This window comes from Talpa occidentalis, unplaced genomic scaffold (assembly GCF_014898055.3).
Source record: "Talpa occidentalis isolate TD23 unplaced genomic scaffold, MPIMG_talOcc4v2.1 talOcc4.13, whole genome shotgun sequence".
Taxonomy (NCBI): domain Eukaryota; kingdom Metazoa; phylum Chordata; class Mammalia; order Eulipotyphla; family Talpidae; genus Talpa; species Talpa occidentalis.
In genome coordinates this window covers 96,448,376-96,472,074 of record NW_023601322.1, presented here as the reverse complement: position 1 = coordinate 96,472,074, position 23,699 = coordinate 96,448,376, and the positions used below count along the sequence as shown (strand labels likewise).

The following is a 23,699-nucleotide window of genomic DNA, read 5'->3' as shown; positions in this document are numbered from 1 at the left end:
TAACGATATTTTGTAATAGTTTGTAAAGTATTGAGCATCTCATATTGAGTCTGAAATATGATGTTTAGTATTTTTGTTGATGAATTTTATCCAGTATAGCTTGAAAAAAATTGGTAGTCCTAGAAAACATTGTCTTTAAAGGAGTTAGCATTACTAAGAATACTGAGGTTGGTGGAAGTTTCCCTTTTTCCTAATTAATGAATGAGTTGCCCTAGTGATAAGTATTAAAAGTAGCTGAAAAAAATATGAGGGGCAGAGACAGGGCATCATCTGGGCCAGCATTCACATAATTGTTTCTGGCAGACTTCTAGTCTTACTTTAAAAAAAAAGAAAGAAAGAAAAGAAAAAGAAAGAATAGCTGAAAATTATTTTTAATTAAATACAACAAAAACATGTACAGTGATAATAATGCCTAATACTTATATAATATCTAATATATTTTCAGATTCCATCCTAAGCTTTAAAAAATATATCAATTTACTTAATCCTCACAAAAGCCAGTTGAGGTAGTTTTTACCCTACTCTCCAGGTGATTTAAAGAATGAACAAGAAGTTAGTAACTTGCCCAAGGATTCACAAATAGTTGTAAGTGGTAGAGCCTGGAATTGAACCTAAGAGTTTTCACCTTTATCTGCAATGTCATGTTGCTTCTCTATTAAACTATTTACTTTTTTTGCTTTGTTGTCATGGGATTCTTTCAAAAGTACTGGGTTCTCTGACAGTAGTGGTTGGGGACTACATACACACAGAATTATTAAATAAATTTATTATTATTCCTACTACCCTACTTTTTAGTGTATCTGAATTATATTACAGTATACCTGTAATATATACATTACAGGCTGAGCTCTGTAATTTAATTTCATTAAGTGAGAAGTGATCTTGTTCCTAACATAGTTCATCTTTACTGAAACGTATTACAAGGTACAAGGTTTCTAGATTTAGGGTGTATCGATTAATATGTAAGGAGGTAGGAAGCTTTCCCTTTAGCACCTGAGGGACTGTTTTACCTGAGGGAAATAAGATACAGTAATACTTATACAAAGTTAAAGCTTGCTTTTCCTTTGAAAGGTGAGACAAAGGTTTTTAACACAGGCACTTATTTAGGTGGATAAGTTTTGAGAAACTTAAATGGTTTTGAGAAACTTAATGGTTTCTCATAAAACCATTCTTTTGTGAGAATCCTTGGAAAGTCTTCTGTGTGTCTATCCAGTTTGAAGACTAGCTGAGAAAAGATAGCCTGAACTCTTGAATTAAAAAAAAAAAAAAACTAACCTCCACAAGGGATTTTTTTCTCTTAAGACTAGTTCTGTTTATTCCCAGTGCAGCCGTATCTAGGGAACAGTGGAAATGCCTTTTATTTAGCAGTCCCAACAATATGGTCTCCTGGAGTTTTGCCTGAAGACACTTTCATGACAGGTAGTTTAAACTGAAAGTCCTTTTAAAAATACTGGGGTTCTCAATCCAGAGCTCTTCATCATGTCAGATGCTATCTTGAAATGCTTCTTGCCTCTTTCATACCTAGGTTCATACCTTGGCGCCTCTCACTGGGCACCGGTCAGTAAGTTAGAGAACAGCTTTCCCTCCCTGGTTGATGGTGGTGGTGGCTGCAGTGAGAGGTGCCCCAAGCACATTTCCACACTCGGTTTCAGGCTGAGCTCTGGAAGACAATCTGATGTTCTGCCACCCCAAATAGGCTGTCTCTGTATTTCACTTGGGCCCTGGCTCTTAACGGTGGTGTGAGTGAAAGCACTCAGGAAGCTCGTAGCCACTGCCCTCTCGTGGAGTGATGAGGTGGCTGTCACCTGTCTGGCTGCAGCTCCCTGTGCTGCATTTGGAGCAGGAAATTAAATATGAATTAATTATTATTCTGAAAATCTTTCCATTCCTGTGTAGATTAACTAAAATATCGTATTCTTTGCCATTAATGTTTCCATGCTTTTAACAGATTTTTACTTGAATAAGCAAACAGAGGCTGAATTCTGAGTCTGCAAGTCACACTGTGGCAGGCTTTTCGATCTTGACCCTTTTCTTCTTCAGCATTCCTTGGAAAGGATTGCACCGTTTTTCAGAAAATTAAAACTAAATTATGTTGGTCACATTGTGTTTATTTGTGCATTGGCGATCATAGTGTAATCTAAAATGATACTGTAATTCATAAAGTGCTCTGTGCCGTTCCTTTCACAGGTAGTTCCAGTGTGTTCAGTAGTTGTTCCATAAATTTTCATAATCATTGCATAGCATTTCATGTGCTTCCAATTAACAGTGGATATTTTCCCAAAAATAAGTGAAATAAATATATTTTGTACTCAGTGTACCTGGAAAAAGAGAGGAAACTCTTCACCTTATGTGGAATGTACCCTGTACTTTGGCTCCTTTGACTAGTCTCAGAATCAGCAACTTGCATATTCATTCCATCATTCCGTCAGGAAAATAAGAGTTCCTCTTCTAACTTTTTTTCCTGTTGCTGGCTTCTCTTTGCTCAACACAGTAAATGGAATTTCTTATTTCTTCTTCATACTATATAGTACATGTGTACTTTTTTTTTTTTAAAGATTTATTTATTTATGCATACAAGAGCTGGGGTACAGGCCAGAGGTGTGAAGGGTGAGAGGATTCACCAGAGACAGAGCGGGGAACAGAACAAACAGACCGACTGAAATACACTGCTGAGGGGAGCAGTGGGAGAGACAGGCAAGGTCTGCTGCGCCATGTGGGACCCTCGCTGGCCGGCCGGGATCGAACCCACACTGCAGAGGCTGTGGACAGCTTCACAGTGCTGCGCTCCACCCGCTGTGCCACCGGGGAGGTCCTACATGTGTACTTTTTAAATAATGCTAATTGCATTTTGATAAAATACTTCATTTTAAAAGAAGTCCTTAAGTTCAAGAAAATTTCTTTTCTATAAATCTTTTTACTGTTAACTATGTTTAAGTGTGAACTTACTAGTTTATTTAATCTAAGGTCCAATGTTATTCAAATTTTCATTTTAACTAGATTTTTTTAGAGGAACTTGCCACTCTGAATTTGGTTTTTCAGGGTATCAGGTTTAGTTCTTGTATTGCCTGAGTTTATTTACATTGATTTTTACTTTCGCAGATAATTTTGTATTAATTGCTATTTTGACTATGGTTAAAGCTATTTCAGTAAAGCCAGCAGATTTTTCCAGCTTCTTTGGTTTTAATAGGAAGGTGGAAGCTTCACTTGGCCACAGTTTAACCTTTGCTGTCTTTTATGCTCAAATTTTCTCTTTATTGATAGCCTTGTCTTTACTGTAGACATGATGTGTTTCCCCATGCTAAATAAACCCGTCACCTGCCTGACACAGAGGAGGCAGCAGAGGGGCCTTCCTGTGCCTGGCCGGCAGGGTTTCCTTGTGCTTCCAGTATTGGGAAATGTTCTTGAAAATCCACTTTGTGGGGTTTTTCTTTTTCTTTCAAAATTGAGCTAGAAGATTTTCCTTACAAGGGTGTGTATTCTTATTTATGAAGTGTTTTCATTTTTAATTAAGTATATTCTGTTTGCCCTCTTAAAAATTTTGTGGGAATTACTTTTTTTAAGTCTCAACTTCACCAGATGAATTAATAAAAATACCCAATCAGCTTGTTTTCGGGCAGTGTTACACAGCTCCCGGTTGTACTTTTCCACAGAATCCGCCTTCTCTTGGTGTAGCTCACGTGGAGGGCCATTCTTCCGCACCTGCCTGAGACCCACTGTAGGCAGTAGAAGCTGAGGAAACTGGTCATCTCAGGAAGGTCACCTTTCCCTAACTGCTGTAATCGACACACTGTGGGGCCACAGTTAATACACCTTTTTTTTGAGCATCTGCTCTGAGCAGAGAATTGTGCTGAATGCAGTTCTTTTTTTTTTAACTGTCATTCTTTTTCCGTTATGGGAAGTGAGTCACCATCAAGGTGGCCTTAGCAGAAGGAAGACACCCAGTGTCTTAGTGTGTTGTATACTGAGTAGATTCATTCCCCAAAAATGATCACTGCTCAGCAAGGGTGCACAGTCCCAAAGGAAGCATACCACGAGGTGACAGCAGGTAAACAAGTGTAGAGCGCAGGGAAATGGTCAGTGTGTCATTGTGGCTTCCTCAATATTATCAGGGTCACACGTGGTACTTTTTTTCACACTTAAACCAGTTTATGTTAAAAATGCTTTTACTGAATGCTTTGCAGCGATTTTCTAATGATTCCCGTTTTAGCGATCAATTTGCTAATATTAATATGCATGCTGGGATGTCCTTTGGAATGTCAGAGTTCTTTCTCACTTTAATGCAATGTCAAAATTTTGTTTCTCATCCTTTCCTGTTGGTTTGACTCTTGTGTTTGTGCTTTCCACTTTACAGGAATGCAGTATGGTGACTATGTTAATAATCAAGCTAGCTCCGCACCAACTCCCTTGTCATCAACTTCCGATGATGAGGAAGAGGAGGAGGAGGATGAGGAAGCAGGTCTGCTTTAGCTTTACACCAGTCCTTGATCTTTTTCTATTCAAGTTTTCTTTAATCTCCACAATCTTAGCCTTTAAAAAGTGTTTTTTGCAGATTTTGATCAATTACCTTGCTTAGTTTGGGTTATAGAAGGTTGGGTCACTTGAAATGAGGTGTTCTGTATATTTATTTGTTTCATTTTTACTCCTTTCACCATTTCATAAATAATACATCTTCCATGATGGTAGAATGTTTTGTTTATTTAGAAGTGCATTTCCTCTCATGTCACACGCGAAAGAATGCATCTTGATTCCTGCTTGTGGCCGATGAGTGCTCTACACTCTTAAGAATGAGGTTTTATTTCCTGCTTTGCATGCAACTTCACTCTAATCAAAAGGTGACCTGTGAATTTTATAATAGTGACAGAGATATAGAACAAAGTTTCTTTGATGTCCCTTTGACCCTTTTTGTCATATATTGAGATGACCCAAAATTTGTAGTTATTTTCTTGCTTTTGAAATAGCTCAGTCTTACTAGTTGAGGAAGTTGTGCATATGGTTATGTGTTGTAGTCTGGGTAGCGTGGTTTTCTACCTGTGATGGGCAGAATCCTGCTGGGCATTAAATACTTCAGTTCCTACAATTCCAGTGATTCTAATAGTTTAACTGAACATGTAAGTGGTGAACTTTCTGGTTACTATATGTGACTGTGATTCTCTTTATTATTGAGTTGGGATGATATAGTCTTTTATGAAAAATTCCTTTAAAAATTTCTATTTCCTGGGCCTCCCCTGGTGGTGCAGCGGTTGAGCGGTGGGCTGCGAAGCTGCCTGCAGCCTCTGCAGTGCCGGTTCGATCCCCGGCTGCCGGTGGGGGGGTCCCACATGGTGCACAGACCTCTCCTGCTGTACCTGCTGCTCCCCTCAGCAGTGTATTTCGTCGGTCTGCCTGTTCTGTTCCCCGCTCTGGCTCTGGTGAATTCTCTCACCCTCCCATGCTTCTGACTGTACCCAGTGCTTGTATAAAATAAATCTTTTAAAAAATTTTCTATTTCCTGTCCATTTAAAAAATATTTAAGTGCATAATTTGAGGGGGTAGAAATAGAAAGCTGCATATGGGATATAATTTTTATACTCCATGTCAGTGCCATCTATCTTTCTGATTTTTCTTGTAATTTTTAATCTTACGTACTTTCAATCTTACAGAAAAGTTGTAAGAGGAGTAGAAGAAATTCTACTAACCGCTTTACCCAGCTAACCCACATTTGCCCCACTGCTTTTTAATTTTCTTTACCTGTACACTTTTTCCCTATATCGTTTGGAAGTAAGTTGGAGATGTCATGAAATTTCACTCCTAAACATCATTCAATATGTGTTTCCTAGTTACAAGGAGGTCTCGTACATAACAAACACAGCACAGTTACCAGGACACTGAGCACTGATGCAGCACTACCTGCTATATAGCCCTTCGTCAGATTCAACAGCTATCTTCAGATCTTTTGTAGCCATTTTCACAGTATAGGATCCAGTCCAGGGTCATGCACCGAATTTTGTTGTTTCTGTTTTGACTCCTTCAGTCCCTTCTTTCTCTTTCCTTACCTTTATATTTTTGAAAATAACAGGCCAGTTGTTTTGTGGACTGTCCCTCAGTTTGGATTTATCTGATGTTTCCTTGTGATTATATTCAAATCATGCAGTGTGGGCAGCGTTACAGTTGAAGGTAGTATTCTCCGGTAGATGAGACCCCTGGCACATGTTGTAGACCATTCCCATGTCGTGATGCTAACTTTGAGTCTCGATTAAGATGTTGTCCACCATGTTTCTTCACTGTAAGTTTAGTACTTTCCTACTGGAAATTAGTAAGTAATTTATGGGGAAAATTTGATACTGTGGAAATGCCTTATTCTTTATTTATTTTTAAAGATTTATTTATTCATGCATACAAGAACCAGGGTACAGGCCAGATGTGAGGGAGGGTGAGAGGATTCACCAGAGACGAGTGGGGAACAGAACAGGCAGACTGACCGAAACTCACTTCTAAGGGAAGCAACTGGCGAGACAGGAGAGGTCTGCTGTGCCATGTGGGTATTTCCCTGGCCGGCCAGGATTGAACCTGCGCTGCAGAGGCTGCGGACAGCTTCACAGCACGGTGCTCAACCGCCTGCACCACCAGGGAGGCCCATGATGACTTATTCTTTATTAAACAGTCACCCATTCCTTTTAGGACTCATTTATGATTTTCTAATTCCAACATTCCTTTTCTATCTATGAGTCGGGTTTTATGATGAAGAAGAGTTTTCCTTTCTCCCTTGTTGATTTCTTTGGGTTCATATTGACAGACGGGTTCTTATTTTTTTTCATTGTATTATAATCCATTACTGTCATTGATTATTTTGGTACCATCTTAACCTATGTCTGACCAGTCACAGCTCTTTCCTCCTTTTCTTTTTTAGATGTTCCCATAAATCTTTAAGCACTTACTTTAAATACCTTAAGCTTCAATGAGATGCTCCTGGCTTGTCATGCACTTCACTGCTGCTAGCCTGGGCAGAGCCACTTCCCTAGGGAGCCCTGGTCCCTTTAGTGAGGAAGGATGTTTTCAAAACCAAGATTTGATAACAATGTGTGGTCATTGGTGCTGGTGCTCCCAGGCTCTGAATTAATAGTATTGTCTGAAGGTAGATAATATTCCAATCCTAGATAATGTCTTTATCTCATAATCCTCAAATTACATATATCAAAAATGTGTTATTTTGTATATGTGTTACTGTAATGCAAACTTACTCCCATTTTTGCTCAGCTTTCAATTGGATGCAGTGGTTTGAAAATTCCATCTCCTTAGACCAAAGCAGAAATTGGAAGATTAAGAAGACTTGATCTTTTGGCTTTTCTCCTAGACCTTACCACCTTATCTTATTTAACTACTTTTTTTCTAGGCAATATTTTATGAATTCAAAATTCCTGATTTCAGAGTTCATGACACTTAGATTTTATTAAGACCTAATATTTTTGAACACTCACTGTGTGCCACTCACCCTGGGTTTGGGTAGGCTTTCCTAGATTCACAATCTAGAAATGTTAGGTTTCTGAATCTCATTGAACCTCAATTTGCCTTCTATAACATGGATGTGATAAAAGGAACAATTATTTCTGGTGTTTTTTCAAGGATTGAAGGTATTTTTGGTACAGAGCATAGAGCGATAATGGCAAATATTGAAAGAGCTAATCTCAAAAAGATTAGCTCTCATTATTATCATTGAGAAGTTCTTATCTCAGTTTCTGCTGAATCTTGAAGGCAGAGATAATCATCTCCATGTTACAGATGACTTGACTGGGATCTGAACAATTTGCCTGTGGTCATACAACTCAGTAGCAGCATGGGGTCGGTCTGAGGTCAGTCTACAGACAGGAAGGCATCTCAGATCTGAATGAGAACGCCAGGCCCAGGTGTGGAAGGGGGCCCCACAGGTAGGCAGAGTGCTCCAGTGTTGCTCACTTCTCTCCAGTATGGCCCGTAGTGGGGAGACTGCTGTGTGCTTGTTCCCTGGGCTCCCAGTGTTCTCTATGTGTGGTTCGTAAAAACAAGATCATGGATTGTTGATTTCAAATTAAATGGATGTGTTTTCAGTGAGGAAAAAGAAAAACCAACTTTAGAATGAATTTTTATTTAGTTTTTTAAAAATGGTGCTTTATTACAGTATATTTTTTCTTGGTGAAGAGTTGAAGAAAGTGTAGGGCAGTGTAGGAAATGTATACAGCTGTCTATAAGTAGAGGTTTGGAGGGCTCTGTTTCTCAAGCATGTCAGTGTTAGTCACTCCCTACATTCATGACATGTTTTATAGGCTTAGTTTATGTGGAATTGTTTTCTAATTACAAAAAGTGAAATGAGTGGTGGGGCCTTGGGAAGAGGAGGAGTAGGAGCAAAAGGCACTTCATCAGAAATTAAATCGTGTTTATGGTTGGCTTGGGTATCTTGAAAACTAATGTTATATTTTAACACAGAACAAGTTGATTCTGTAAGTAACAAGACAGTACTGGCCTGCATAAGTCTCACTGCCCAAGATAATTTTTCTTAATATAATGTAGGGTTATTTACTACAATCACCTTCTTGTGCATTAGGTCCCTGAGTTATAACTGGAAGATTTTATCCTTTGATCATTACCACCCCTTCCTCCCCAGCCACCAAAAAATTCCTCAGAAGAGGTCAAATCTATATTTCATTTGTCCTCTTTTAGTATTTTAACAAGTAAATACATTTCAACTGAATTCAATACATAGTTAACATTTTTTTTTAAAGTTTTGTAAGTTTAACATATGTCCTGGGTCTGTGAAGATTATAAAATGATGTTCATGCAGAAAAGTATTAGTTTGAGGTTTTGGCATATATACATTGAAAAGAAAATGTGGTGATGTATTTGCAAGTGACTGCTGTTACCTAAGCATTCAGCTGGCATGCTTCCTGTGTATCCGACTGCTGTAGCTGCAAACCCCACGTTCTCTCTGAGGAGAGGGGACAGAGTCGTGGGGCTCCACTGGAAGAGGATTTGATGCCAGCATGCAGTTAGAGTTCAAGTGGGTGACTGGATGTCTACACTTGCCCCAGATCTAACAGAAACACTAAATGTTTGCAAATGATTTTTCTCCAGACTGTTGCAAATGTATACTGTGTTATTAACAATTTGGAGTATGGTTTTTGTAATAGCCTATCAACTAATTTGGGATAATAAGTGCCAGTTATTTCTTTATTTCTCTGATAAAGTAGATTCTAAATTCTGAACAACCAAATATGTTTATAAACAGGTTATTTACTAATGCACCATTTATAAGAGTGATTAAAATATCCTAGAAGCTCACAGTCTACTTTGGAATATAGAACCAAATTATACTAAGTCACTTTGTCGGTCATCATGTTTATAGGAATACATAAAGGAATCTGGTACCAGCTGTAGGGTGGGACTACAGAGAAGAGTCTCTAGGTGGGGGTGGTGGGGATTGAAATGTGAGCGGAATCTAAAAGAAGTTGAAATTAGGAAAATGAGGGATCTGGAGTGAGGCCAAGACACTTCCCAAAGCAAAGCGAGAAGCTGAAGAGAAGATGCTGCATTGGGGGAACATTGGCGAGTCTGGGGCCTGTGATTATGGGGACAGTGACATGAGGCGTTGGAGGAACTCAGGTAGCATGGCTGAGTGAGATCCTTGAGAACCTTGATTTCACATCGAGGAGTTGGATTTTGTCCTAACGGCAGTGAGGCGTCCATGAAGGCTTTTGCTCTGGAAAATGATATAACCAAGTTTGTATTTTAGAAAGATCTTAGAGAGGAATTAATTGGAGCATATTATAACTAGAGTTTATGGAAATAATGCAGTGAGAAAAATGAGTTCTTCAGCTAAGGTATTGGAAAGATTGGCAAGGGCGCATATAGCATACCATTACCTAAAGAAGGAAACCTTATGAAAATCAAAAGGTCTGGGGTTAGCAATGATAAATGTCAGTGCAAGTTTGGTTGAAATCTGAGAAGGAGCAATTGACTTTAATAATCAGGAGCTTCTTCCTTTTTCTTTCTCCCCAAATTGTAGCACTCTTCGAGAATGGGGAGAGGGAAGGAAGCAATGCTGGGCATTTCCTTAATCTCTGCTGGCTCTATTTCCATCTGTTCATCTGTTTTGTCCTCACAGTACCGCATGGAGTGGGGGGTGTTGCTGCAGATGAGGCGTAACTCAGAGATGTTAGGTGTCTCGTCCATTTTCTCTCAACGGCTAAGTGATGGAGGTAGAATTTGACTTGTACTGTCGCCATGTTTTATGCAACTTATGAGGATATAAAATCTCAAACTGGTCAGTGTCAAGTTTAGTGATAGTAGTGAGTGCGTTCGGTTTTGTTGGCCTTGTCGCTGGTCTTTCCGAGAGAGCCAGCAGCATCCTCTTTTAGGACTAAGTGCATCCTGCTGTTCTCCTTCAGCTGCTTAGATTCTGAGCTCTTCTTTTGTTCTCTCTGCCTTCTTGCCTCCTCAGATTTAATGTCCCTTTTCATCTTTCCCCTTAACCTGTGCCATGGAGCCAAGGAAAGGATGAAGGGAAAATCTTCCAAGCACTCCATTCATACTTACCCCCTCCTTTGATATTAGATTATTTACTATCTGGAGTTGCGATGTGAAGTGACTGCGGGGAATCTGGTGTGAACAAGCCACCAAGCCATTCGTTCAGCTGAACCAGCTCATGCGCAGAAAGCAGCGGTGCAGCAGCGTCACTACCTAGCAGTCAGTAGGGAAGCAGACACTAAACATGTTTGCAGAGCAGCTTGAAAAGTGCAGTGGTATAGACTCAGGAAAATGTACCTACCTGGAGAGGAAACGAGTTTTCATGGATGTATGAGAAAGGTTTCAGATCGGAAGTCTGTGGGATGTATGGAATTTGCCACGTGGAGAAAGGAGGTTTAGGCTAACAGACCAGCATGCACGGCGCAGGAATACGAAAAGAATGGAGTGCCTGGGGAAGAGCTCGCAGCTCACTATGCCTGTGTCCTTAGGTCAGAGAAGGAAGATGTTACGGGAACCGGGGAATAGGATGAGAGGAAGCCAAATTTTGAAGTTCCTCTATTACAGTAGAATTCAGAGTTATTTCTCTCTCTTTTTTTTTAAGATTTATTTTATTTATACAAGAACTGGGGTACAGGTCAGAGGCACGGGAGTGTGAGAGGATTCACCAGAGAAAGAGTGGGGAGCAGAACAGGCAGATCTACTGAGATACACTACTGAGGGGAGCAGCAGGCGAGACAGGAGAGGTCTGCCGTGCCAAGTGAGTATCTCTCTGGCTGGCTGGGAATCAAACCTGCGCTACAGAGGCTGCGGACAGCTTCACGGTGCTGCGCTCAACTCGCTACACCACTGGGGAGGCCCTAGAATAGTTATTTCTTGGTGCTTCCATTTAAGTCTTTTTAACCAGAGAGAATACTGGTTTTTTTTTTGATGAAAGTCTTTTCGAAATGTAATGCGAGATAATCACATAAGATTCACTCATTTAAATTGTACAATTTGACAGCTTTTTGTACATTAACTTAAGTTCTGTAACCATCGCGATGTGATTCCTTAGCATTTTCATGCCTGCCTGTCCTGTCAGTCCTCATTTCCTGTTCTTCTCCCAGACACACAGCTCTAAGCAGCCGCCTCTCTAGTTTTTAATCTCGAGATTTGTCTTAATGTGGGTTTTGTGTATCTGACTCTTTTCTTAACATAATGTTTTCAAGGTTAAGCCATGGGTTGGCATCTGTCAGTCCATTGTTCTTTCTGATTCCCATTTGTCAGTGGATGGACATTTGGGTTGTTTCCACTTTTTGGTTCTTAAAGCACGGCTGTTAAATATTCATGTACATGCTTTTATGAGGAGGTATGTTTTCATTTCTTTTGAGTGAAACTTCTGAATCATGGTAACTGGCCATTTGTTATTTTCTTTGGTGAAATGCCTGTTTAAGTCCTTTGCCTATTTTTTTTTCAAAGATTGATTTATGCATACAACAACTGGGGTACAGGCCAGAGGTGTGGGCGTGGTGAGAAGATTTCACCAGAGACAGAGCGGGGAGCACAACAGGCAGACCGACTGAAGTCATTGCTGAGGGGGAGCAGCAGGTGAGGCAGGAAAGGTCTGCCGCACTATGTGGGTATCTCCCTGGCCAGCAGGAATTGAACCTGCTCTGCAGAGGCTGCGGACAGCTTCACAGCACAGCGCTCAACCTGCTGCGCTGCCGAGAGGCCCCATTTGCTTATTTTTAATTTAGTTATTTGCCATTTCATTGAGTTATACATAGTTTGTAAATACATTCTCCCATTCTGTGGATTGTCTCTTAACTTTCTTATTGGTAGCATTTGAAGCATAAAAGTCCAATTTGTTTGTTTATCTTTTTTTTTTTTTAAAGAGAGGCTTTTTTTTTTTTTTTTTAAGATTTATTTATTTCTACAAGCACTGGGTACAGTCAGAAGCGCGGGAGGGTGAACCAGAGCCAGAGCGGGGAGCAGAGCAGGCAGAAGGACCGAAGTACACTGCTGAGGGGAGCAGCGGGCGGCAGGAGAGGTCTGCGCGCCATGTGGGACCCTCCTCCGGAGGCTGGGGAGCAGCCAGTGATTGAACCGGCGCTGCAGAGGCTGCGGGCAGCTTCGCAACCCAGTGCTCAACCGCTGCGCCACTGGGGAGACCCTGTTTATCTTTTGTTGCTTGTATCTTTGATGTCATATCTGAAAATGTATCACCTAATCCAAGGTCATAAAAATTTTCTCCTATATCTATTCTAAGATAAAACTTTATAGTTTTAACACTTACATTTGGACTGTGATTATTTGGGATTTTAGTGTAGGTTATAAAGAAGTGTTCTATAACTTCACTCTTCTGTATGTGGATATTTAGTTGCTAACGCCATTTGTTGAAAAGAATATTCGTTGCACATCAGTGTCTTGGCATTTTGTTTTGTTTTGAGGTGAAAGTCACATAACAGCAAGTGACCCATTGTAGAGTGTTCAACTTAGTGGCAGATGGTACAGTCACAAGGTTGTGCGGTCATCACTTCTCTAGTTCTAACAATATACTGAAGCAGGTAGAACTAAAAAGTTTCATCATTTTATTTTTATTTTTAAATTATGTCTTTTTTTTTTAAGATTTATTTATTCATGCATACTAGAACTGGGGTACAGGCCAGAAGTGTGGGAGGGTGAGAGGATTCACCAGAGACAGAGTGGGGAATAGAACAGGCAGATTGACTGCAATACACTGCTGAGGGGAGCAGTGAGCGAGACAGGAGAGGTCTGCTGCACCATGTGGGTATCTCGCTGGCCAGCCAGGATAGAACCGGCACTGCAGAGGCTGCAGACAGCTTCACAGTGCTGCACTCAACCTCCTGCACCACCAGGGAGGCCCAAGTTTCATCATTTTAAAAGAACTTCAATACCTACTCCACAGTGATTTTCCATTTCCCCCTCTTCTAAACCCTTGGCAGCTGCCAGTCTACTTTGTGTCTCTCTAGATTGGCCTAGTCTGGATTAATTGACTTAAGTGAATTCACACCATGTGATTGTATCTGGTTTCTGTTACTTAGCATGTCTTCAAGACTCATTCACACGGTAGCCTATGTCAGTGCTTCATTCCTTTACCTGAAAGGCTTCCTACCGTAGAGGTCTGCCACGTTTTTTTTATCCATTCTTCTGTTGATGGATATTTGCTTTTAATGTTTTATATTTTATGCTGTTACTTCAAGACTTTTGACCTTTTATGTCAGCTTTATTCTATAGTTGCAAATTCACAATATAAGGAACACGAATGGAGAGCCATTACTTCCTAGTCTTCGGAGTGATGACATTCATGCATCAGTTTTCTGTTTATCACAAAGGAAGCACTTAGTAATTATTAGTGTCTTTGACCTGTAATTTCTTTTATTTACCACCTACTTTCAAATTGCTTTATAACCATTGTCTCATTTAAGCCTCACAAGAACATTGAATAACATGCATACATACATAGGCCATTTCTAAAATTGTTCTCATTTTGCAGAAGAGAATATTGATGATTGCCACTTTCCTAAAGTTATATAGCAGGTAGATGACAGAATCTAATGCAACTATAAGAAAATACTCTGTGCAAAAAGCTTTAGCTCCTGTGCTCTGAGACAATGTTTGATTCTTAGTTATCCAGAATTATTCAGTGAAAGATAATTATGCATACCTATTCTTTTTGTATGACATTTGAAAATTAATTTAGAATCTGTTGTAGTTTAAGCTCCAGTTTTACTATTGGTGCTTTCATCGCTGTATACCGGAAACTTTCATCTTTCAGTGCAACGAACTCTAGCACAAGAAGAGCCATGTACATTTCAGTTTTAGTCATCATTATACACTCTAGCATTATCTACCCAGAGCAACTGTAGGTTCTCAATAAAATATTTTGAGTGAATGAGTGAACAAAGTATATTGTATGTTCTACTAGCTGTGTGACCTGCCTCTGAATTTCTTTTTTTTTTTTTTTTTTTTTTATAGAGGCATGTTATTTATTTATTTATTTGTTTGTTTGTTTTGTTCACACATGCGCTGGGTATAGTCAGAAGCGCGGGAGGGTGAGAGAATTCACCAGAGCCAGAGCGGGGAGCAGAGCAGGCAGAGTGACGAAGTACACTGCTGAGGGGAGCAGCGGGCGGCAGGAGAGGTCTGCACGCCATGTGGGACCCTCCTCAGGTGGCCGGGGAGCAGCCGGGGATCGAACTGGCGCCGCAGAGGTCGCGGGCAGCTTCGCAACCCAGCGCTCAACCGCTGCGCCACCGGGGAAACCCTGCCTCTGAATTTCTTAATCGCTACTGAACAGTCCTCTTAATCTTACAGATTTTGAATGAATACACATAATAAAAATTCTTATAGTTGAACGCTTACATTTACTAGAGTATCTTTCATTTATATTACCTTGTTACATGTGGCAGGGACTATTTTTAATCTGCATTGTGCAGATGAACATGCCAAAACATAAAAGCTAGTAAGGTGCTAGGTAGCGGCCCAAGTCATAGCTGTGCTGTGTTATAACATTCACTAAAATTTAATTACTTTAAAATATCCTAATACTGATAAGATGTATTTGATAACTTCAGATTTGGTAGATGCAGTCTCTGAAGTGTGACTATACATTTCTGTCAATCTAAAATTTATGTTTGTGTTTACTATTTCTAGTAGTTTGATATCTGTTCTTTTCTCAGATGCCTTCACATGTGCTTGATTAAATTTTTTCCAATTTTTTTTAACTTTTAGTATGCTTTTATTTTTTTAACTGAGGAAATATTGGGGAACCCCCATCAGGTGTTACCACCTTAGTGCACCCACTACCCTTTTACCCATGGTCCACCCCCATTGTCCATTGTGCTTCCTTCCCTCTTTGTTCTTAACGTTTTTGAAAATGTCTTAATTATTAGTCATTTTATTTTTGTACTAGAGTTAGGGATTTCCTAGTTCAGCATAACCTCTTTTTCACAATTGCTCGAGGCTGCTATACAGTGCAACTTCCTTTTTAACTTAGTAGATACTGTGTTTTCCTCTAGGTGTTGACAGCTCCTCTACTACAAGCAGTGCGTCTCCAGTGCCCAACAGTTATGACGCCCTGGAGGGAGGCAACTACCCAGGTAATGTGTTCTGTGCTACTGGGGTCTGTTTGAAATGTCATGACCATCAATTGTCTTTAAACGGCAAATATATATCACACATAATTAGGAAGCCTGTTTTAAAACAACACAAAGCAGAAAAAGGGGCATTTTCCCCATACTTCTAGGCCTTAATGGTATTCATTGCTGTGTAACAACTATGAATGTTGTTTCTGGGTGGCCAGAGGAAATTTATTTTTTCTTTTTGTTACCATGCTGTTTATCTTTTTCCTCTTCCTTTAGTAGTGAATCGTTTTTCCCTCTACTTTTCCCCTCCTTTTCTTTTTTAATTTTTTTTTAATAGAGGCATGTTTTATTAATTTTATTTATTTGTTTGTTTATTTGTTTTGTTTATACATGCACTGGGCACAGTCAGAAGCACGGGAGGGTGAGAGAATTCACCAGAGCCAGAGCGGGGAGCAGAGCAGGCAGAAGGACCGAAGTACACTGTTGAGGGGAGCAGCGGGCGGCAGGAGAGGTCTGCGCGCCTTGCGGGACCCTCCTCCGGTGGCCGGGGAGCAGCCGGGGATCGAACCGGAGCCGCAGGGGCCGCGGGCAGCTTCGCAACCCAGCGCTCAACCACTGCACCACCGGGGAGGCCCTCCCCTCCTTTTCTTATGCTAATAATTCCTTAAATAAATAAATTGTATATTTAGGTTCTCATGCTCAGTTCTTGAGTTCCTTCCAACTAGCCTATGAATATAAATAGTCTTTGATTCTCTACTCCCATGGCTCCTGGCTGCCTCCATCAGGCAAATAGGTTAAACCACCTTGGCAATAGGTTTTAGAGGCATTACTTTAACTGTATCTTGAAATAACTTGGTCATTACATAGGATCAGGAGTGGATGGTATTAAGAGAAAAATATATATGAGCTTAACTTTTAAAATTAACAGTCATTTCATTATAATATCTTATGCTGTGATTTTCCTTGTTCACCTTTCTCCTGTCACTAATAGCCTGATAGCCACACATATCCTCCCCTTTCTCTCTCTTATGCTAATGATCTCATACTTCAGGACTAACAGAGCAAGACATTTTGCTCTTTACTGCTTAACTGTTTGATAATAATCCAGGAAGAAGCTTAATTGAAGTTGCAGAATGCTGTACTTAACTAAATACACTATCTTGCTACCACTGTCCTATGAATCAGTCAAAATCTTTAGTCTCAGCTTAGTTTAAAATTCCCTTTTTTTAAAAAAAATATTTATTTATTTATACAAGCACTGGGTACAGTTAGAAGCACGCGAGGGTGAGAGAATTCACCAGAGCCAGAGCGGGGAGCAGAGCAGACTGACGAAATACACTGCTGAGGGGAGCAGCGAGCGCAACAGGAGAGGTTTGCGCGCCTTGTGGGACCCTCACCAGCGGCCCGGGATCGAATCGGCGCTGCAGAGGCTGCAGGCAGCTTCACAGCCCAGCGCTCAACTGCTGCACCACCGGGGAGGCCCTAGAATTCCCTTTTCCTATCAAGAATACCAAATAAGCTACTAAGTTTTTTTATGGTTAAGAATTTTCTATGCCCCTCTGTGTGTGTGTGTGTGTATGTGTGTGTGTGTGTGTGTGTGAGTGACAGACAGACAGACAGACACATTTGAACTGTACAAATGTATGAAACAGTGTCTCTTTCCTGAAGAAGACCTCCATGTCTCTGACACTGGGTCCTCATTTCTCATGCTGTCATAGTAAGAGACTTTACAACTTGTGTCCCAGTCGCCCTGAGGAGGGCCCAACTGTTGTTGTGTGATACAGCTCAAAGGCAGATAGCTTGATGTCTCTGTTTCTCTTTAATTTTCTCAGAATTGTTTTTGCTCTCTGAGGCCTTATATGGGTCCCATATAAGTTTTAATGTTTTTTGTTCAATTTCTCTGGAGGATATTGTTGTTCTTTAATGGGGATTGTATTATATATTGTATTTATTAGTACAGCCATTTTGCCTATGTTGATTGATTCTCCCCATCCATGAGCTAGGAATATTTACCATCTTCTTATAATCATGTTCTTAAGCTATCTATAAAATTCTTTAATAGCATCTTATAGATTGCGTTGTCTAAGTCTTTCACATCCTTGGTCATGTTGATTAGATTTTCTAGGTTTTTGTTTGAGGTTTTTTTTTTTTTAAATATACTCTTTTTTTTTTTTCTTTTTAAAGATTTATTTATTTTTATACAAGAGCTGAGGTATAGGCCAGAGTCAAGGGAGAGTGAGAGGATTCACCAGAGACAGAGCAGGGAGCAGAACAGGCAGACGACCGAAATATACTGCTGAGGGAAGCAGCAGGCCAGACAGGACAGGTCTGCTGCACCATGTGGGAATCTCCCTGGCTGGCTGGGAATCGAACCCGCGCTGCAGTGGCTGCGGACAGCTTCACAGCGATGGGCTCAACCTGCTGCGCCACTGGGGAGGACCTGTTTGTTTGGGTTTTAACCGAATTTTAGTTTTTGTTAAAATTTATGTAAGGGAAGAGCATTTAGCTTTATTTGACACATATTACATGCCAGACTTTGTTTTAGAAGCTGGATGTTATTCTAGATATTGTCACACTTTTCATGGTACAGATGATGCATGCTTCTAGGGGATTTTGGGAAATACACTACTCTCCATGGACTTCCTTTTATAGATGGTGGGATCTGATGAAAGAGAGTCAAAGAGTAGGTGACACCTTTTTTATTGGTCTGCTTAGTTTTCTGCTTCTCATCGCCATTTCTGCTGAGAATAAAAGGAAAAATAGCTGTATCTTATATTTATATAATTTTTTATGTTATTAAGACCAAAGTATCTATATTGGCAAAAGGATGTAAAATACAGGATTGCCTTACAAATAATCTTTATAAATAAAAATGGGATGGAACGTAAAACAAGAATAGCAAAATATTGATGATTGTTGAAACTGAGTGATCAGCATATTGGGTTCATTATTCTGTTCCCTCCTTTTGTTTACATTAAAATTTTCTCTTAAGAAAAAGTCAAAAAGAAAAAGGGAAATGCCTAAAATTAGGACACACCAGGAGCCATCTTTATTATAGAGTGAGCCCTGATTAGCAGGGGTGAACATCTCCTTTTTCCTCTGTTAGATATGCTTTCGTCATCAGCAAGCAGTCCTGCTCCGGATCACGCGCCTGAACCCGACCCAGTGCCAGCTGCAGCTGCCACAACTTCTCAGCCTTCGAAAATGGTGAAACCTTTTGGGTATGGTTATCCGACTCTTCAGCCTGGCTACCAGAATGCTGCAGGACCACTTACTTCTGGACCACAGCCCAGCAACCCAGTGTATTCTGGATTTCAGCAGTATGCGCAAGTGTGTATTTAGTCCTACAAATACATCACATTTCTTAAAGTTGTGGAATTCTGACAAATCCCTGATGTTTCAAAAGGATCATAGGTACAAACACAGATAAGCTGAGATCAAACATCCCGAGAATTTGATTCCAGTTTTTTTAATATATGCATATGTGATAAAAGATAAAATGAAATATGAATACCAACCTGTTGAAGAGGTTAAATCTGAATCAAGAGGATAGCTATGATTTTTCTTTCCTTTACTCTTCTTCTGTTTTTCAGGATGTCTCCAATGCACAAGTATTAACATTTATTTCCTTATAATTAAGTTTTTAAAATTTTTATATTACTCAGCTGGCTTTCTCCTCACAAATGACTTATTAATGTGGTTTGGGATTTGGGTCCCAACATGTAATTGGAAGAAATCTCTAACATTTAGCTGAGATTCGTGGAAGTCTCCGTCCACACAAATGTTTATCAGTACTTGAGCTCAGTAACTACTGCTGTGCTGAGGGCTGACCTGGTTCTTTTTGGACTCACCTCTGAAATACCGTATCAGTTTAAGAGTCAGAGCAGTAGGTTAGCTATTCCCGCCTTTACATCTTCCACAAATTCACACATATTTATTGAGAAGAGAATAAAATATTAGGAATTGACTTAAATGGCAAAAGCATTCTACTTAAAATGAAAAACTGCTATTTGTAGGCTAACCTTTGAAAATGTATCTTATGGTGAATTAAGAAAGAAAAATAGAGGGGAATAGGAAAATTGTTTTTGGAGTTTGAGAATTGAGGTGCAGGAGGATAGTGAGAGAAATAGAGAAGTGTTGTTGGTTGATACAGATTTCCCACCTTCTATTTCATAGATTTTCTTTTTTGGTCCAGATGAAACACTTTTATAGTCTTTTTTTTTAAAACTGAAATAACTTTGCATTATTATAGTCATTCTTGTTTTATCCTTGTGTTTAGGCAAATTCCTATTAGTTTAGTTCCACATTTTTTTTAAAGATTTGTTTTATTTATGTATACATATAGGAGCTGGGGTATAGACCAGAGATGCAGAGGGTGAGAGCATTTATCAGGGACAGAGTGGGGAAGCAGAACAGGAGGATTGACTGAAATACACTACTGAGGGGAGCAGTGGGCGAGACAGGAGAGGTCTGCTGCACCACTTGGGTTAACTCCCTGGTCTTGGATCAAACTTGTGCTGCAGTGCCTGGCAATAACTTGATAGTGCTAAGACTTATTAACCTCTTGCACCACCAGAGAGGGCCTGGTTCTACATTTCAATGTGGGAAAAACCAAGTTTAAGAGAAGAATCTGGTTCAGAGAGGAAATGTTGGGCAATGAAATAATAGTTTTGAAATAGGGAGCGGTTTTCTCTAATGACACAAGAGAAGATCCTTTGGCCAAATCTGGCCTGCTGCCTTCTTTTGCAAACAAACATTTATTGGAACACAGCCCTAAACCTCTTTCATATATTCTCCATGGCAGCTTATGCACTACTGAAGTATGATTGAATACTTGCAAGAGGCCATCGGGCTCTTTAGACTTTAAAACATTAACTGTCTGACCTTTAGAAAAGTTTGCTGACCCTTGCCATAAAAGAATGGAAAGTATTGTTGTTTTCCCTTTATAGTGTAGGATAAAACAAATAGGTAATGGGCCTCCCCTGATGGCGCAGCAGTTGAGCGCTGGGCTGCGAGGCTGCCCGCAGCCTCTGCAGTGCCAGTTTGTTCCCCATCCGCTGGCGAGGGTCCCACCAAAAAAAAAAAAAAAAAACACACCAAATAGGTAATGTTGTTGCTATTAAGAATCAAGCATTTTAATGAAAGGTACAGGTGTAAAATCAAAAATATTAAATAATGCCATCATCTTAAATTTGAGGAAGTGAACTTACTTTCCTTCCCCCCTCTAAAAATATTTATTTTCTATCTTTACCTATTGTAAAAGTCTGGAAGTAGTGATAGCATACTGCAATGAATATCCCAGCTCCCTAGATTATGATCTCTGGAAATTTAGAAGGAACCAAGATTCTTTTTGGATACATGACAAATTTGAGTTTTGAAGAAAGAATGGTACAAAATGCTATGCCAGAAAGCATGGAAGCTAACAGACTAGTATGTTCATATCAAAGAGACACTCGGGCCATCTTGAAGGGACACTGTCACTGGCCAGAGATTGGATACGTTGGGACTTAGATTGAATAATAACTATAATTAATTAAATCCCTTTGAGTTAATAAGAAGCCATGAATTCATACCCCTCAAAATATAACAAAGAAACAAAACATAAGCAATATAGAATTCATTGTATATGACATGCATTATTCTGAAAATAGATAATTGGAAAAATTTTAAAATGTCAACATGTATTCTACCTTTTCTATATGAATATATTCAGAAGAAGCTAAACAGTTGATTTAACTGTGCTAAAAAGATTTAAATTTTTCAGTATTTTTGCTTTCAGGTTCTTACAAAAGTGCTTAAGTTGAGCCCTATTATGTCATTCTACTATTATCACAGATTTAAATTTTCTTCTTGCCTTTCCTGTACATTAAAATCCTAAATGGTATATATAATAGTTTATTCATGTTGTCATATTGTTCTTTTTTTGTTTGAATTGTTCTGTCAGCAGTATCCTGGTGTGAACCAGCTGTCCTCCAGTCTGGGCGGGCTGAGTCTTCAGAGTTCCCCACAACCAGAAAGTCTGAGACCGGTGAACCTCACTCAGGAAAGGAACATTTTACCCACGACTCCTGTTTGGGCTCCTGTACCTAACTTGAATTTAGACCTCAAAAAGTTAAACTGTAGCCCAGAGTAGGTATTTATATCTTACAATCTTTAGAAAGTAACATACTTTGCTGAAAACATTGTATAGGACTTGTAAAAATTGTAAAAGTAAATATTAGTATTAATTAAGCTTTGTTAATGTGCACTTTGCTCTTCTAGTTTGTATGGTCGTTTTAGATTTAAAATTCAGTTTGGTCATCTGTTCTGTCCCCGTCTGTCTCCATCCAGCCCCCACTCCCTGTCACCTAATGCTAGGGAATTTTTTTTTCCATTTTGAGTGCATGATTTCAGACACCTAAATCCAACTCTTGACACTCACTCTTTCTCTCTCACTCACTCTCTCTCTCCATATATGCTTTTATATATCTTTTATATATATAATATATATTTTGCTTTTTTTCACTTTTCACCACTAATCATTTATGGTTTTTTTTAAAATAAGGTAGACTCTTGAAGATTTTATTCCCCCAGTCTTTGAAAAGAAGACAGTCTTCACTAATATAATCCTGAGAAAGGGTTTAGATAAGTGGTTTGTCTCTGAATTTTCATCCTCCACTCTAAGTATAAAGTATGAGGACCATCACACACTTGGTTATCTGGACAGATTGTCGGTTTGGATTTCTGTTGTTGTTTGGGTTTGTGTTGTTGAGTATTTGTTCCCCTCATGGAGAAGTTTAGCTGGCAGCCTGCATTCGGCCCACCACGCCCTGTGTGTCCCTGGGTGGGTGTATCTCTTACTCACTCACCAGACCTCTAAAACCAACAACTCTGTGGTCTTGCCTGCTTTCAGTACTACTGTCTCCTAAAAGTAGGGTGTTTCTCTGTACTGGATCCCCCTGCTCCTAGACTGTCTCTTCAGAAAGTGAGACCTGAGTCATAACATCACATTATCTTCTTCCTTGAGTAAAAGCATCAGTGCAGTCAGAGCCAATATTTGCCTTTTCTTGAGACAGAAGTTCTCCAGCTTTTCAAAAAATCCTGCAAAATCTTATATATGTTTTCAGTACAGAAAAAAAAAATGAAGGTGTTCTGGGGGTTTCCCTTCTGCCATATCCTGCAGCTAGCCCCTTGTGGAGTCTAAGGCAATGCCAAGATCATTTCTATAAAAATATGTCATCACTGATTATAGGTTGAAAAGTTTGCTGTCCTTCTGAGTGTGAGCTGCTCTTGAGTGGATAAGTGTGTGAATTATGGCCTTGTATTGTAGTTAGATATCCCCTAAACAGGTGAACGTAGCATATGTGTGTGTAAGAGAGCCCATAGGCAGGGGATGGTGCCTACATTTCTGCTCAGCTATGTGAAAATAGCTGTCTTACCAAAATAGCAATAGCAGCGCAGGCTTCACAGTTGGACAGACCATGGTTCTACTGATAAATAGCTGTGAGGCCATGTACAAATTATTCAGTAGCTCAAATTCTCATTAACAGAAATTAAACAAGAATAATAACTATGCCTGCACATTAACATAAATCATTCTTTCCATAAATTTTCACTAAATGCCTTCTTAATAAGTGAAGTGCCTGGCACTGTTTGGAGGCTCTGTAAAATGGTAAGCAAAACGAAGTTCCCAGTCTTCTGGAACCTACATCCTATTAGGAAAGTCATGCTACAAAGAGTCCAACTGTGGAATACAAGGTGCTATAAAATAGTGAGGGTGGGGCCAGGATAGGTTTTCCCAAGGAGTCAGCATTTGAGTAGAGAGGCCCTGGAATGAGACTGGGAGCAGGGCCAGGTGGCCTGTGCAGGAGTGAGCAGCCTGCGCCTCATCTCGGCAGCTACCTGGCCAGCACCACATCACCCGCTCTTCTCAAAACCCTTTTCCTGCTTTCCAGTCCTTCAGTTTCTTTCCTCCATATGTTCCTGTATTGCTCTGCTTCTACAGTTGTAACTTACAGCCCCTGTCATGGCTTAGTCTGTGAAAGGATAGGATAGGATCATGTGAAGATCGAGTGACCTCAGATCTCAGGTGGAGCAGACAGACGAGGTACACAGAGCAACCAGGCTCTTTGATGCCATGGATCATAACCGTATCAGAACACA

At 39.9% G+C, this 23,699-nt stretch overlaps 1 protein-coding gene across 2 annotated transcripts in view; it reads left to right on the top strand.

Annotated features, from left to right (window-relative positions):
* SEC24B (SEC24 homolog B, COPII coat complex component) overlaps positions 1-23,699 on the top strand; it is a 76,210-nt gene that overhangs the window by 28,558 nt on the left and 23,953 nt on the right. Inside the window, exons 4-7 of one of the 2 annotated variants that reach the window (XM_037509562.1) lie at positions 4,352-4,456; positions 15,492-15,572; positions 18,664-18,887; positions 21,502-21,686. In XM_037509562.1, the coding sequence (XP_037365459.1) occupies positions 4,352-4,456; positions 15,492-15,572; positions 18,664-18,887; positions 21,502-21,686 (595 nt within the window). The remainder of the gene's footprint in view (positions 1-4,351; positions 4,457-15,491; positions 15,573-18,663; positions 18,888-21,501; positions 21,687-23,699) is intronic. The other variant, XM_037509563.2, reaches the window with a different exon arrangement.